At 46.2% G+C, this 15,535-nt stretch overlaps 1 protein-coding gene and 1 pseudogene across 1 annotated transcript in view; one reads left to right on the forward strand and one right to left on the reverse strand.

Moving 5' to 3' along the window:
• Positions 1 to 1,099: 1,099 nt before the first annotated feature.
• LOC132578688 (U2 spliceosomal RNA) lies at positions 1,100 to 1,216 on the reverse strand (annotated as a pseudogene).
• An 11,428-nt stretch (positions 1,217 to 12,644) lies between these two features.
• Positions 12,645 to 15,535, forward strand: part of COL1A2 (collagen type I alpha 2 chain) — a 77,233-nt gene continuing 74,342 nt past the window's right edge. The window contains exon 1 of the mRNA XM_060248512.1: positions 12,645 to 12,867. Within this exon, the coding sequence (XP_060104495.1) occupies positions 12,798 to 12,867 (70 nt within the window). The 5' untranslated portion in view covers positions 12,645 to 12,797. The remainder of the gene's footprint in view (positions 12,868 to 15,535) is intronic.

Raw genomic sequence — 15,535 nt, forward strand, 5'->3', positions numbered from 1 at the left:
GCTATTTCAGCACTTGAAAAGGCAAGGGTACCTCAGACAGCTGCACTACAAAACCAATAAGGATTATGGCATTCTGAAATCACTTTAAAATGGCACTGACATCCATAGCTCAGAGCCGTGAATGCCATCCCATTTAGTTTGACCATTAGAAACTAAGAAATAAGTACCTGACAACCCAGTCAGGAAACGCAATGCTGAGGGCTGCTGGGGCTGTGGTGGCCAGCCATCACTGGAATGGTAGCACCACTGGTCTGCTCCCTAATGACATTCTGTGGTGTGGAGGGAGACAACATGGACCCAGAGAAAGCACAGTACAGTCCCTAACAACTCTGGCAACATACATGAATCATGGAGCAGTGACCAATGACATCACACTGAGTGGCACAAACAGACACTGCCAAACAGTCTCCGTGGCTCCTTGATGCCAAGTGAACAGATGACTGACTGAGTTGCAGCAGAGGAAAATTGTAAGCAAAATGTAAGACTTGAACCCATATCCCCCGCACCCAGGACAAGTACCTAGCCGCTGGGCAAAGCAGCCTTTTAACTTTTTTTTAAATTTTAACTTTGTACCACTTTGCATTCTCACATTCTGACATGTTACTGTTTTATTGGTTTCTCACGCTAATGTAATCCAGATAAAAGATTTTCTGAATTTGCTAATTTTACTATTCTGCTATTGGATTTTAACTTTCTATCACTTTGCATTCTAAACCCCAGCAGCTATATGTAGCTCTGCTTACTGTACCTCATTCCTCATCTGAAGCAGTGTAAATGCACATGAAAGCTTACAGTCTGAATAAAAGTTTGTTGGTCTTAAAGGTGATATTTGACTCCTGCATTGTTCTACTGCTTCAGACCAACACAGCTGCTCACTGGGATCTACCTGCAAAGAAGGAATGCCTTAGTCATTCCACTATAGCTCTGACATCATCACCAACCATATGGGGCCAAGCAGAGATCATCAAAAGAGGTGTGGCCTAGCCCTGACCTGGATAGCCCAGGCAAGCCCAATCTCATCAGATCTCAGAAGCTAAGTAGGACCAACCCTTGCAAATACTTGGAAGGGAGACCTCCATGGAACACCAGGGCCAGGAGCAATACTTCCTCCATTTAATATATGGTCCTCAAATAAAGGACGCATCAGATATTAAACTGATAAGAACAGATGACTTTTATAGAGAATGCTTTCCCAGCCAAAAAGCCGAGAAGCGATGCAATACTCCCTCGAAACTGTAGAGTCTTGGGAGCAAAAATTCTACTTCGTGAGCTAATAGCATTAAATTTGTGAGCTACTGCATAAATTAGTTTGCTCTGGGGACATTTTTCCTGAGCTAAGACAAAAATGTGTGAGTCAGAGGCTAAAAACCTTTGAGCTAGCTCATTACTAATTCAGCTTAGAGGGAACACTGGCCAGGAGGCAGACGCAGGTAGCAGCGACCTCTCTGAACATCTCCCAGCTCCTACTAGGGGTTGCCAGAAGTCAGCCATGATTTTCAGGCGTGTGCACACATGCACACAAAATACAAAAAGGAGGTGTGGCCTAGTTGGAAGGCACTGGGATAGCAAGGCCAAGGGCTCTGGATCAATCCCCACACGGGGAGCTGCCAAGCGACATGTGGCTCCCCTCCCCCCACTAAGTGCAAAAGAGGGGAAGGGGCAGTTCAGCTGAAGAGCTGCCTGGGACTGGCATGCCCCTTTGCAAACCCTCTGTGCCACACGTAAGGGCCCTTTGACGCTATGAGCCCCCTTGCACCCCAGCTCCACCTCCACCCATAGATCCCTCCTTTTGAGGGTATGCACCTCCCCCTGTGTGCTGCACACAGCAGCCAGCAGAGAGTGTCAGCATGTTTTAGCTCAATATAACAGCAGCAAATATGTGAACCATCTCTTTCTTTGATAAGAAAGCTGGGGCATTCTCCACACATTCCTTCTTGGTCCATCTGTTGAACCAACCCTAGATTTACCAAGATTTGTACGAACATGGGGAGTTAGCACTACCATTCAGCACAATACCATGGTTGCATATTTGTCTGGAAGCAAGTCCTAATGAGTTGCAGTTTAATCTTATATTGAATGCACAAGTCAATGTGCCACATGCGGAGTTCTTGCAGTCTGCTTTTTTGCTTTTTGCATGTAGCAGCTTGGGGGAGGAGGGAAATCTAGAAATGTAGCCAAAAACAGTTCAGCTGGGCCAGCATCATCTTAGAAATCATCTGGAAAGTGACAACTTCAAATACTTTCCAGTGTAAGTTATGGACCTGGGAGCAGCTAGGGAAAAGGAAATTTACCCACAGCCAAAAGGAAGAAAAAAGAGAACTCCCATTGCATGCTATGACGTGCATGCTTTGCTGCACTTCTCTATTTATCTGAAAACAGATTCTTACAGCTATTCTTAGCCTGACTTGTGCAGACTAAGGCCTGCATGAGTGCAAACATATTCAGTTGTGCAAAAGAAAAAGTTGTGCTTCTATGGAAAATTAAGTATCCATGCACACATATAAAGATTTTTCTTTCTTTAAAGAAACTGTTCAATTTTAAGAAAAAAAAGAATGGCCCTAATTATATCCCATGTAAAGTGTTTAGAGTAACAGCTTGTTCTTTATGAATCCCACATCCTAAACTTATAAACAAGGGACCACCATATTTATATGTGTTACATGTAACTGAGGTAAATGAAACTCATCATATGTAAGTGGAAGGTGATGCATATTGGAACAAAAATTCCTAACTTTAGATATATATTGATGGAGTCTGATCTGACTGAGACTGGAGATGAAGAAGAAGAAGAATAGGAGGAGGAGGATTATTTATGCCCCAATCTTCACTCAGAGACACTTACAATCTCCTTCCCTTCCTCTCCACAGAACAGACACCCTGTGAGGTAGGTAGGGCTGAGAGAGCTCTGAGAGAACAGCTCTGTGAGAACTGTGACTGACCCATGGTCACTCAGCTGGCTGCATGTGAAGGAGTGGGGAATCAAACCCAGTTCTCCACCGCTCTTAACTACTACACCAAACTGGCTCTTAACCTCTCACCAGAGGTGAGACTGTAGGAGATCTTGATGGTGCAGTAGAAAGTTCGATTAAAATTTTGACCCAGAGTCTGATAGTGGTAAAAAAGGCAAATTTCATGCTAGAAATTATTAGGAAAGGGACGGGGGGAAATGGACAGTACCTTTTTATAGATATAGATCTACTGTGTAGCTTCATTTGGAATACTGACGGTAGTTCTGGTTACCATGCTGCAGAACTTGAAAAAATACAAATGAGGACTGCAAAATTATTAGGGGGTTGGTGCACCTTTCTGATGAGGAGAGTATGGGACTTTTCAGCCTAGAACAAATATTTCTAAGGGGAGACATTATAATTTATAACATTATGCATGGATAGAGGGAGGGTTTTTTTCTCCTTCTCCAGTAATACTAGAACTTAGGGGCACCCAAAGAAATCTTTGGGAAATAGATTAAAGACAGAAAAAAGGAAATGCTTCTTTACTTAGTAATTAAACTGTGGAATTCACTGCTAATGGAGGTGGTGGCTATGAGCACAGACAGATTTAATGGTGGGTTAGAAAGATTCATGCAGTAAAGGCCCGGCATTAGAGATGAGCAACAAAAAGACAAGCATCTATCTGAAAATGCAGAGGAAAAGCCTTCCAGAGTGCAAAAATGTAATGCAAATGATTCAAAGACTGCTAGGAATGGATGATAGGGCTGGCAGGCAGCAATATAGTCTTACCTTTATTTCCATGTATATTACCACCATTTTGTAAGCATCTTGCTCATTAGTTAGAAAGCAAACAATACCTGACATACGTATCTAGTATAACACTCAAAACAGTTTACTCTGAAGATTAATGGGAGTAAGTGACCTGAGCAGTTCCATGAATTTTACTATTTGATTTCTCAATTTAATGCATTTCTTTAAAAATAGACTTCTTGTATGTGTGTATCCTGCTTTGACATAAGTTCAAGAGAGCTTACAGTTAATTAAAAATGTAATCATAATAAAAATCACAATTAAAAAATGCATAAAATAAAGCCAAAATTTTCCTATCCATGGTTCACGAAACAATTTTACATCTCAGTGAAGGGATGCCGTCACAAAAAAACAAGAACTGATTTACTCTGCTTTCAAAATGCCCTGCAAATTTCCACTGAAAACCTGTTTCAGAAAACAGACTACTATAACTGAAAAGGTTCTTGACTAACACAACTACTGGACAGAAGACACAGATAAGAGGAACTATTTTGCAGATCAGATCAAGCGCATGAGTTTATACAAGGAAAATCAGTTTTCAAACATTTGTTAATTTTTTACAACAAAGCAACATTCATTCTAGCTATAACAATATATTAGCTAAACAGAAATCAAAAGTATTGCTTAATGTCTGGTAAAATATATATCAAGGGAGGCCATTTTTAAGAGCTGAAGCAACGATGAAGGTAAAGCCATGTTACAGACAGTGATACTGATGAATGGTGTTTTCCTGGGAAGAAAAATCAAGGGAATTCAGTTTCAAAAACCACTTAAGCAATCCTTCACCTAAGTAGGAAGATGTCTACCTCTTGTTAGTATAATTTGAAAATATAGAGAGGGGAGAGGGAGGTTAGCGAAATCATGTATGGAACAATTTAAGTTCAGTAATGGAAGTCGGTGAAACTCACCTGTTTCGTAACTGTCTGACTAAAGTACAGATTTAAGATGTTAATTCACTGTGTTTCATCTAAGAAAAAGAGAAGGAAGAATTATAGCTAGAAGCCCTAAACCATTAAAAACCGGGATAACAGAGGGTTATCAGTGAGCTCCCCAAGGAACCTAGTCTTTCTGTACTCTCATAAAAATATCAAGGCTTTTCTGGGAGGGAAATCAAGAAGACCAGGCCCATTCTGAATTAAAGTGCTTTCTCTGCAATCTCTTCTTTTCTTTACTATTTATTTTCTAAAACAAAATGAGAAAATATTCCAGTTTCACATTATCACAATTTGTGTTCCAGTGGTTAATAAACAACATTAATTTCTGAAAGACACCCTCTGAAACAGCATATTCATCCTTGTATGCTAGTTCATCCATCCAGGCAGTATCTAGAGCTTTAATTTCATAATGGCTGATGAAGAGGCTGGTTTCCAGTGCTGTGCTAAAACAGTTTTAGCAGTGATTGTTGCATTTTTTTTATCAAGAGTTTTCATTTCAGTTTCTTAATGACTCAAAAGGATCCTTACTGCATCAAACATCCACTTCTCATCTCGTGAAGGAAGCACTAATGTGCATCTGAGAAATTTAATGGAACCCCCCACCCTAGAACACATGGGAAACAACTACAAGAGTGATGTGAGTGTGTGCATTTAGCTTTTTTTTTTTTGCACCCATGAACCCAATTCTGCATGCTTATTAAAGCCCACTGATTAAAACAGAACCAAAGTCTGTGTAGTATTTGTTCGGCCTTTTCTATGTTGTGTATACTCTTGGCAGATTTGCACCATGTGGATAATGAGCAAAAATCATTCTGAATAATCCCCACATGCATTGCACATCAATTCCTACATGAAAGGTGTTTTATGTTGGAGTTATTGTAATGATCGGGGGGTGGGGGGTGGGCTCCCTCTGGGTGTCCTGCCCCGCCCCCAGGGAAAGTGCATGCGCAATACATCGCCTCTCCTTTCCCGGTGTAGTGAACGCTGCATGGTCACTGTCTGGCTATGCCTGACAGATGGTCACTGCAATGGCCTCTCCTACATTACTGCATCCGTGGCAACACCTTCTCGCTGGTCCCCCCGTTTTCACAGAGTTTGTCATGTCATGGTGCGACCGAATGTCTGGCGGTATAACCGGATGGGAAGGCTGGGCTCACCAACCTCGCCAGCCAAAAGAAGGAAAACTCTAACATCAAACCCGAGCAGACAGAGCTCGTTAATGTAACATCTACCACCTGGAGGACTCGCTGCCGGCATCCCGGCTTACTGGGCCATGGCAGATGACCTCAAGATGAAAGGGTGGAGCCAGTACTGCGCACACTGTGCTTCACCTAAAAATTCCTCTGCGCAGGCCTGAAGGGCATATCCACATCCACAACCCACAACACACCAAGTCCTGCAGCGATGGGCAAGGGGTGAAACGGCAGGTGGAAGATGCCACTGAAAGCCGCAGTCCCGATCCTGCATGTAGGCGGTTCAGGGTATTGGTTGCCTGATGCTGACCCGGAGACGAAAGCATTTTTCGGCAGCACCCTGAACGACCAAGCAGCCTTATTTAGGGACAGCACTGCTTGCTCCATATGGAGAGGGGCCTAGAAAAGGTGGCCTAAACAAAGCTCGTCTCCTCCCCCTCCCTCCAGTTGGCTAGTCGCGGTCAACGGGCATCCTTACTTGCGGTCGAAAAATAACAACAAAGAAAAGGCATGCACCTGCCTCACAAAGTGTGCAAAGACTAAAGCTTGCATGTTGGAACATCAGAACCATGCTTGACACAGTAGACAGTGGTCGCCCTGAACGACGCTCTGCTCTAGTTGCCCATGAACTTCTCAGGTTGAATATCGACATAGCAGCTCTCAGTGAGGTCTGTTTCCCTGAGGAAGGTAGTCTTCAAGAACACGGTGCTGGCTATACCCTCTACTGGTCGGGTAAGTCAAAGGCTGAGAGCCGCCTTTCTGGCGTTGGCTTCATGGTCAGAAACTCCATTGCCTCCAAACTCGAAAACCTGCCAACAGGTCACTCAGATCGCATCATGTCCATGTGCCTCCCACTTCAAAACAAGCAGCATGCAACACTCTTCAGTGTGTATGCCCCAACCCTTCAAGCAGATTCTGCAGAAAAGAACAAGTTCTATGCTGATCTACGCAACCTCGTATGGAAGACCCCTACAGAGGACAAGGTGATCATCCTTGGCGACTTCAATGCCAGAGTAGGTAAAGACTCGGAAGCCTGGAAAGGAGTACTTGGCAAACACAGCATTGGCAACTGCAATGATAATGGGCGCCTCCTGCTAGAATTCTGCACGGAGCATCAGCTCACCATTACCAACACTATCTTCCAGCAGAAGAACAGTCTGAAGACAACCTGGATGCACCCACGGTCCAAGCATTGGCACCTTATTGACTACATTCTGGTGCGCCAGAGAGACCTTCGAGATGTCTTACACACCCGAGTAATGCCCAGTGCGGAATGTCATACGGATCATCGTCTTGTACGCTGCAATCTCCGTCTTCACTTTAAATCTACACCCAGGAGAGGCGGTATCCCCCGGAGGAAGTTTCAGGTTGGCAGCCTTCAGTCAGCCGAAGTTAAAGCTGCCTTCCAGGCAAAACTCAGACAAGAATTGAGGACCCCAGTTGCCTCACAGATCCTTCTCCAGAAGCACTCTGGGAACACCTAAAAACTACCATCCTGTTGACCTCTGAAGAAGTCCTCGGGTTCTCCACAAGGAAGAACAAGGACTGGTTTGACGAGAACAATCAAGAGATCCAAGAATTACTAGCGAAAAAGAGATCTGCCTACCAAGCACATCTTGCTCAGCCCTCCTGTCCTGGGAAAAAAACAACCTTTCGTGCTGTATGTAGCAACCTCCAGCGCAAGCTTCGAGACATTCAGAACGAGTGGTGGACCAAGCTTGCAGAAAGAACCCAGTTGTGTGCAGACACTGGTGATTTAAGAGGGTTCTACGAAGCCCTGAAGGCAGTATATGGTCCATCATATCAGGCTCAGAGTCCCTTGCGTAGTGCAGACGGTCAAATGCTCCTCACAGACAAGGCATCCATACTGAACCGGTGGTTGGAGTATTTTCAGGTTCTCTTCAGTGCCAATTGCGTAGTTCAAGATCCAGCAATCCACCTCACCCCACTTTAACCAGTGAAAACAGAGTTGGATGAGAACCCCACCCTAGAAGAGACTGTTAAAGCCATCAAGCAACTGAAAAGTGGCAAGGCAGCAGGAGTTGATGGAATCCCACCAGAGATCTGGAAGCATGGCGGCATAGTACTACATAGCACACTTCACAAAGTACTTGTCACCTGCTGGGAACAAGACAAAGTACCACAGGACTTTCGCGATGCAATCATCATTACTCTACATAAGAACAAAGGGGAAAAGTCAGATTGCTCCAACTACCGGGGGATAACCCTGCTCTCCATCGCAGGCAAAATCCTTGCCAGAATATTCCTGAACAGACTGGTGCCCACCATTGCAGAAGAACTCCTCCCAGAGAGCCAGTGTGGCTTCAGAGCTAACAGGAACACCACCAACATGGTATTTGTTCTCAGGCAGCTCCAAGAGAAATGCAGGGAACAGAACAAGGGTCTATATGTGACTTTTGTCGACCTTACCAAAGCTTTTGATACCGTTAGCAGGAAAGGCCTGTGGCAAATCTTGGAAGGCTTAGGATGTCCCCCAAGGTTCCTCAGTATGGTCATCCAGCTACATGAAGACCAGCGAGGCCAAGTTAGACACTGCAACGATCTCTCGGAGCCCTTCCCAATAGGCACAGGTGTAAAGCAAGGCTGTGTTCTCGCACCAACTCTCTTTACGATCTTCTTTAGCATGATGCTTCAAAGAGCCGCAGTAGATTTAGATGATGACGATGGTGTCTACATCCGCTATCACACCGATGGCAGCCTGTTTAACCTGAGGCGACTTAAGGCCCACTCCAAGACAATGGAAAAACTTATTCGAGAGCTACTGTTTGCTGATGATGCTGCACTCGTCTCCCACTCGGTATCAGCTCTGCATCATATGATGTCCTGCTTTGCAGAGGCTGCCAAGCTATTCGGCCTAGAAGTTAGTCAGAAGAAGACAGAAGTTCTCCACCAGCCTGCACCCCAGGAAGATTATTACCCTCCTTGCATCACTGTGGGTGAATCAGTTTTGAAGACAGTCCAGCAGTTCAGCTACCTGGGGTGCATCATCTCCTCAGACGCCAAAGATCGACAAGGAGATTGATAATAGACTGGCAAAGGCAAACCGTGCATTTGGCCGACTGCATAAAAGAGTGTGGAGCAACAAGCATCTGAAAAAAGGCACAAAGATCAATGTTTACAAAGCGATTGTGATGACAACCCTCATCTACGGCTCTGAATCGTGGGTATTATACCGTCATCACCTGCGACTCCTTGAGCGCTTTCATCAGCGCTGCCTTCGCACCATCCTCAACATCCACTGGAGTGACTTTGTGACCAACAGTGAAGTCCTCAAGCGGGCGGAGGTTACAAGCATCGAGGCATTGCTGTTGAAGACGCAGCTGCGCTGGGCAGGGCATATCTCCAGGATGGAAAACCACCGCCTTCCCAAGATTGCCCTGTATGGCAAACTTTCCACCGGCCATCGAAATAGAGGGGCACCAAAGAAGAGGTACAAGAACTCCTTGAAGAAATCCCTTGGTACCTGTTGCATTAACCATCACCAGTGGTCTGACCTAGCCTCAGATCGCAAAGCATGGAGGCACACATTCCAACAGGCTGTCTCTTCCTTTGAAAACGCACGCATAGCTGGTCTTGAGGACAAAAGGAGATTGAGGAAGAATCGTACTGCTACAGCACCAACCCCAAATCAGACTTTTCCCTGCAGCCACTGTGGCTGGACCTGCCTGTCCCACATTGGTTTTGTCAGCCACCAGCGAGCCTGCAGCAGACATGGACTACTGCACCTTTCCTAAATCTTCGTTCGCGAAGTCAAGCCGAGAGAGAGAGAGAGATTGTAATGATCGGGGCAGCTCCCTCTAAACACTCAGTTTGCAATCCAACTGTACAGTAGAAGGTGGTTTCTTTCTTGAGCATTTCTCTGAGATTTTTGAGTTAAGAAATGAGTATTGGGATTCCTACAAGTCATCCTGTCTGACCTGGGAGCACTTTGAGCAAGGCAACCCTAGGCAACAAAACATGCTGACAAGGGTTTATACAGCGTTTGGGAGAGCTGTGCTTGGCTGCAGAGTTTGCTGGTATTCTTTGCCAAGCAGTGACAATGAGATGTGGCAGAAGACAGTGGCAGACAACTGATTCTTCACTCCCAATTAATTCAGTGGAAGTGAAAAGACTTACTCCAGAATTTATCTACTAGGTAGGACTCAGGCTGGCGCATCCTGAGATAGTAAATAAGGCCTTTCCTGCCCTCTCATGCTACCTATTTCTATGCTGCCCCCTGGAGTTATACTGGCATGTGCCAGCATGCCTTCGCCCTGGCATATCTCCAGTTACACTCACAAATCTTGAGTTATGCCAATGGCCGTCTTGGTTGGTATTCTGAGCAGTTTTGCAAGCCGCTTTCAGGATTTCTCCCTTAACTTCAGATAAGGTGACCTGGGGAGCCATTCACTCACTCTCAGCCTAAGCTACTTTAAAGAGTGATTGTGAGGATCAAACAGGGGAGGAGAAAATGTTGTAAACTTCTTTAAGTCCCCATTGGGGGGGGGGGGAAGTGGGGTATAAGTAGCTTAAATAAATAAATATTCTGACTAGCTGTGGTATTGTGGCAACTCAAAAGGGACTCTGCACATGCTCAGAAATAATCTCTGTTTCCCAGGTTCCAGGTCTGAACACAGATCCCAGTAGGCAGCCATGTTGGTCTGAAGCAATAGAACAAAGCAGTAGACAAGTGCACCTTTAAGACCAACTAAGTTTTATTCAGACTGTAAGCTTTCATGTGCTCTTAAGCAGAGTTCATCAGATTCATCTGATGAAGTCTGCTTGAGAGCATACGAAAGCTTACGTTCTGAATAAAACTTAGTTGGTCTTAAAGGTGCACTTGTCTACTGCCTAGTTCTGAACACAGACCGAGCGAACAGGTTCCATGGAGAGCTCAGAAGTTGCTGCTCTTCCTAGTCTAACTTGTTGCTGCTAGTTGATGTGACGGGGCAAGAATTTCTTTGCCTGGAAACAAAAAAAAGAGGAGGGGGATGGGTGGGAGGAGCAGCAGAGCAGCAGCCTGCAGGCTTCCCTACACACACACATATCTTTGAAGGAAAAGTGGGAGTGGAAGTGAGCCTTTTGTTTCAGCATCTTGGAGAAGGGAAGTCGCATCAGGAATGGAACTCCTCTGCTTGAGGTGAAACATCTGCCAAGTCCCCCCTCTTCAGATGCCCAAGGAGGGACCAGAAGGAAGAGACGCCTCATCAGATGGAAGGCGGCTTGGCAAGGAGGAGTGACCATGTCAGCCACCGCAGAAGAAGGGAGAGGAAGGAGGGGTGGCTAGTGGGAAAGCCAGGAAGGGGGGGGAGGGGGAGACGGATGATGCCCAGCCAAACTGAGGATGCCCAGGAATTCCAGGATGGGGGGAACAGGAGCGATGTGGAGTCAGAGATGAAATCTTCAGCTCACTTTCTTGGACCAAAGTTCCCTTAAAATTAGTGGAACTGACTCCCAAGGAATGGAGTTCTCCAAGTATGCAGAGACCTTGCTGGACTTTGGCCAGTCCTGGCCTGAGGCTCCTGCAGGAGTTCGGGTCCCTCTACAGGCTGGAAGTGGGAGGGGAGGAAGGCAGGCCAGGAGGCCAGCTTGTCTGGGTCCAGATCCTTAGTCAGCTCTGGTTGGCAAGGGGGACCATTGCTGTCCCTGAATGTTCCCCTTACCCTGCTCCTGGGCTTTTCAGGGAGGAGGCATGGCAACAGGGCTCTTTGAATAGATGGAAGGTGCTCAGCCTGAACACGGTACAGGATGAGTTCACTGGCTAAACGGAATGCAAGGGACGGTGTGTAGAAAGGAACCAAGCCAGGCAGAGGAGAAAGAAGGGCTGCCCTGGCGACCGAGAGGGGGGAAAATGAAGTGGGCATCTTTCTCCCCCACCCTCTCTTTGCAAAAGTGTCGGTGACTTCTGGAGCCCCCTCCCCCCCGCGTTTGTCTGGTGACCTCCTCCCAATATGGGAAAATTAGGTGGGACAGTGGAGCTGCTGGCTTGCGGTAGCCCCGGCTGGGTATGTGCTCAGGGGAGCCCAAAGGAGGATTCCCTGGGCACCCCAGGAGGGAGCCACATTCCCCCACTTGCTCCGGAGAGTCGTCCCTTCCCAGTGAGAGCTTCCCCCGAGTGAGGGGCCATCACAGGAGGGCCCCCGGAATTGCTCTGATGGCCCAGATTTCCTGGGAAGCGCTCTGCAGAAAGCGGGGAGGGGGGGGGGGGTCAGGAGCCGCAGGTAGCTCCAGCTTTTCTCCCCGACCGCCGGCGCCCGCCCCGCGCTGCCCTCCTCCCCCTCGATGCCAGGCCCTGGACAGCTCCTGCTTTGAAAGCGGCTGGCCCTGCCGCCTGCCCGCAAGTCCCCACCGGCTTCCCGAGCGGGCAACCCACAACAGAAGACAAAAGGGGCAGGGGGAGGAAGGGATCCAGACAGCCAGGCCTTCCCCCCCCCCTCCTTGCTGCAGCCGAGAAGTGTCCACGTCCTCAGAAAGAATGGAATCAATTTTGCATCCCCGCCTCCTGCCTCTCTTCTCCCCCCCCCCCCTCGGGTTCCAGGGTCCCTCCCCCCCTCCCCCCCCTCCCTCCGCTCTCCAGTCTCCGCTTCCCTCCCAAATTGCTGGGACAGGTTGGAGATAAAAGGCCACGTGACGGTCTCGCAGCGGCCCCCCCCCCCGTCCCGCCCGCGCGCCTTGCGGCTCTCCTATTGGCTGCGACGCGTTCCACGACTCCGTCGGCGCAGGGGAACCTCCTGCCGTATAAATAGGGCCGACGGGGGCTCTATTATTTTAGCATCCCGGGCAGCAGGTTTCTGCTAAGTTTGGAGTTACCGGCCACCAAGACTGTATGCCTGCGTCCCTTAGGTAATACCTTTCCACCGACCCAGGGACTCTGAAACACAAGGAGTCTGCATGTCTAGGCAGTAGACATGCTCAGCTTTGTGGATACACGGATTTTGTTGCTGCTCGCAGTAACTTCATGCCTAGCAACAAGTCAATGTAAGTGCCTTCGGATTGCTTGCAGCGGGGTGGGGAGGAGGAGGAGGGGGGCTGCTAAAGACTATTGCCTGCCGTTGGATCCTTCCCCTATAGTTCCCTTTGCGGGATGCTGGGGAAATCCCAGATCCCTTCAAGCTGGGCACGTGTCGAGGCTTAAGAAAATATACAGCATGGATTGCATCTGTTCCGATTTGGGAGTTAGAGTTCCTCTAGGGCCTAGGCATCTGATGGAACGGACAATGGAAGATCTCCTTGCCATCACAGGCACCACGCGAAGAGTTTAGACTCGTTCAAAACTTCGTGAAACTTCCCAGCCTCCTTGGCTCAGATGCGCTGACACTGGCTAGAAGCCAAGCAGTCTCCCCCGGCCCTCCCACGTACTCCCCCCCCCCCCATTTTAAAGAAAAGGGGGCGTTTTCACACTGAATCCACGACTCTTTAAGAAAAACTCAAAAAGTAGCAGCATGAGGGGAAACCATCCTGAGGATGGTGATGAAGCGGACATTGAGTAAACATAAAACGCCTAAATACGTAAGCATCGTCCGCTTGAAGAACCTCAGCGAAGTATTACTTTTTTGCCCCACTTACTGCAGGACGGTCAAGAAATAACAGAGAACCAGCCGCTTGGAGAACATACCGCGCGTTTTAGGGCGTTGTACTTGAGCTTTGTGTGAAGCTGGAGCGCTGTGGATGCTCACCGTGCGCCCTCTAGTGGGAGACAGCACTAGGGATCCGATCTCGAGCGCTTGAAGTCGGGAGGGCCCGACCGGAGGAAAATATTTTTTTTATATAGGATTATTTAGTTATTCGTCCTGACACAGGCAAGGAGCGAGGGAAGAGATTGCTAATGAGCAAATCTCTTGGGATAAATTGTTCAAAATGTTTGCTTTGATATATCTTGGGAGAAAAGAAGGCACTTTTGAAAAAAAACTGGAACAAAAAGGGGAAGGAAAGTCTACTTTTTCCTCTTTTGGGTGTGGGCTAGACGAAGAGAAACGAATTGATACGTCTAATGGATATCCCAGGCAGGAATGTTTTAACGCTATTAATCCTTAGCGCCGCCTTGTGGCGGAGAAGGCAAAAAAGTAATCTGGAATAAATTTACATATGCAGTGTGAAAATACCACAGCAACACGTTAATAATGAGAGTACTCAGCTAAATGACCTTTATGGAAACACTCATTCTCTTCAGCATGGGATTTTTTTTTTAAGGCAATGAGTGAATTATTGAACTTGTTAGGAACTCTTGCTGGTATCCTAATATCAGGTCAGAACAGTAGTTTTTCACAAGTATGTTGTGAGGTAAATTATGTTGACAGAGAGCAACTTCGCTAAGGCCACCTCCTGAGCTTCATACCTGAGAATGGATTTAAACTGGTTATTGTGTGCAAGTTAAGCTTTCTAACCACGCTGGCTACAAAAGTGATACTGACTAGGCACATTTCTTTTAGCCTCAGAGTAGCTTTAATGTTGCAACAACTGACAGAGAGAAAAAATCCTCTCAGAACCTTCCATGGCACACAATCAGTAGTTGGTCCAGCAAAACATTATAGCTATACCTACTTGGTATCTCTAAGTATGTGCAGGTTTTAACTTTCAGAGCAGCATTTCAACAATCCCGAAAACGTTTGGTTCATTGCATGAGGCAAATTCTGTCCATACTGTAAAGAAAGCATTTATACTTTTTTTTTGTCTAACAGGCTATTGGATTAGTAATTGGGTTAGTAATTGAACACTAGCCAAAAATAATGTAGGAGTGTTTTCTTCTTTGTAATTATATTATTTTATCATTGACTTGATCCTGAATTATACACTTTATAAATAGATTTTCTCTCCAGACAAATACATTTTCAGATTGACCACTCAGATGTCCCTGTGGCACAATCATGTCCATGAGGAGACAAGCCAATAGTTTTTGTGGTACATTCTGATAGAGGTTTGCCCTGTCCCCAGACTGGAGGCTGCACTTGGCAGAGAGGGAATATGAAACACTGTCTTTTTTAAATTTATTTATTGCTCTGCTGCACCAACAGGAATTTTACTTACCTTTCTATCCTGCAACTTACAGAAAAGTGAGGTGGAAAGGAACCAGTGCATGCTATCTCACATTTGTAAGACTGGTATCAATATTTTAACATGGTCATTTTAAAACCAGGACAGACAGCTTTCATACTGGTAGTATCATAGACGTGGCACATTAGTGGTGACACGTGGACCTACCCCAGTGTGCATCTGACTTTTTTCTTGAAACAAGGCCTTCCATACCATATTACAAATTAATCTGAACATGCCATTTTTAAAAAATGGTTAACCGTGCTCTGGGTGAGGCTGTTATATGAGAAACACAACTCTGGAGCCTCTCTAGGCATATAGAAATAATGTAATGATTCTCTGGATATGAGCTTATGCAGGGATTTGGACTTTATCTCCAAGAGCAATTCAGTATGCAATCTTTTACCAATTTAAAGTTTAGCAGAATGAATGCCTTTGCTGATAAATATGCTAACATTTGTACCCCAAAAGTAATCATTTTCAAGGAGCATTTGTATTCAACCAAATAGCATGGGCAAGAATATCTGAAAGAATAACCTGGCCTCCTTAGTACTACAAAAATATGAAAATTAATAAACTCAGTTTGAATAATCTCAGAATTAAATGCTCATCATAC

Source organism: Heteronotia binoei, chromosome 10 (genome assembly GCF_032191835.1).
Source record: "Heteronotia binoei isolate CCM8104 ecotype False Entrance Well chromosome 10, APGP_CSIRO_Hbin_v1, whole genome shotgun sequence".
Taxonomy (NCBI): Eukaryota; Metazoa; Chordata; class Lepidosauria; order Squamata; family Gekkonidae; genus Heteronotia; species Heteronotia binoei.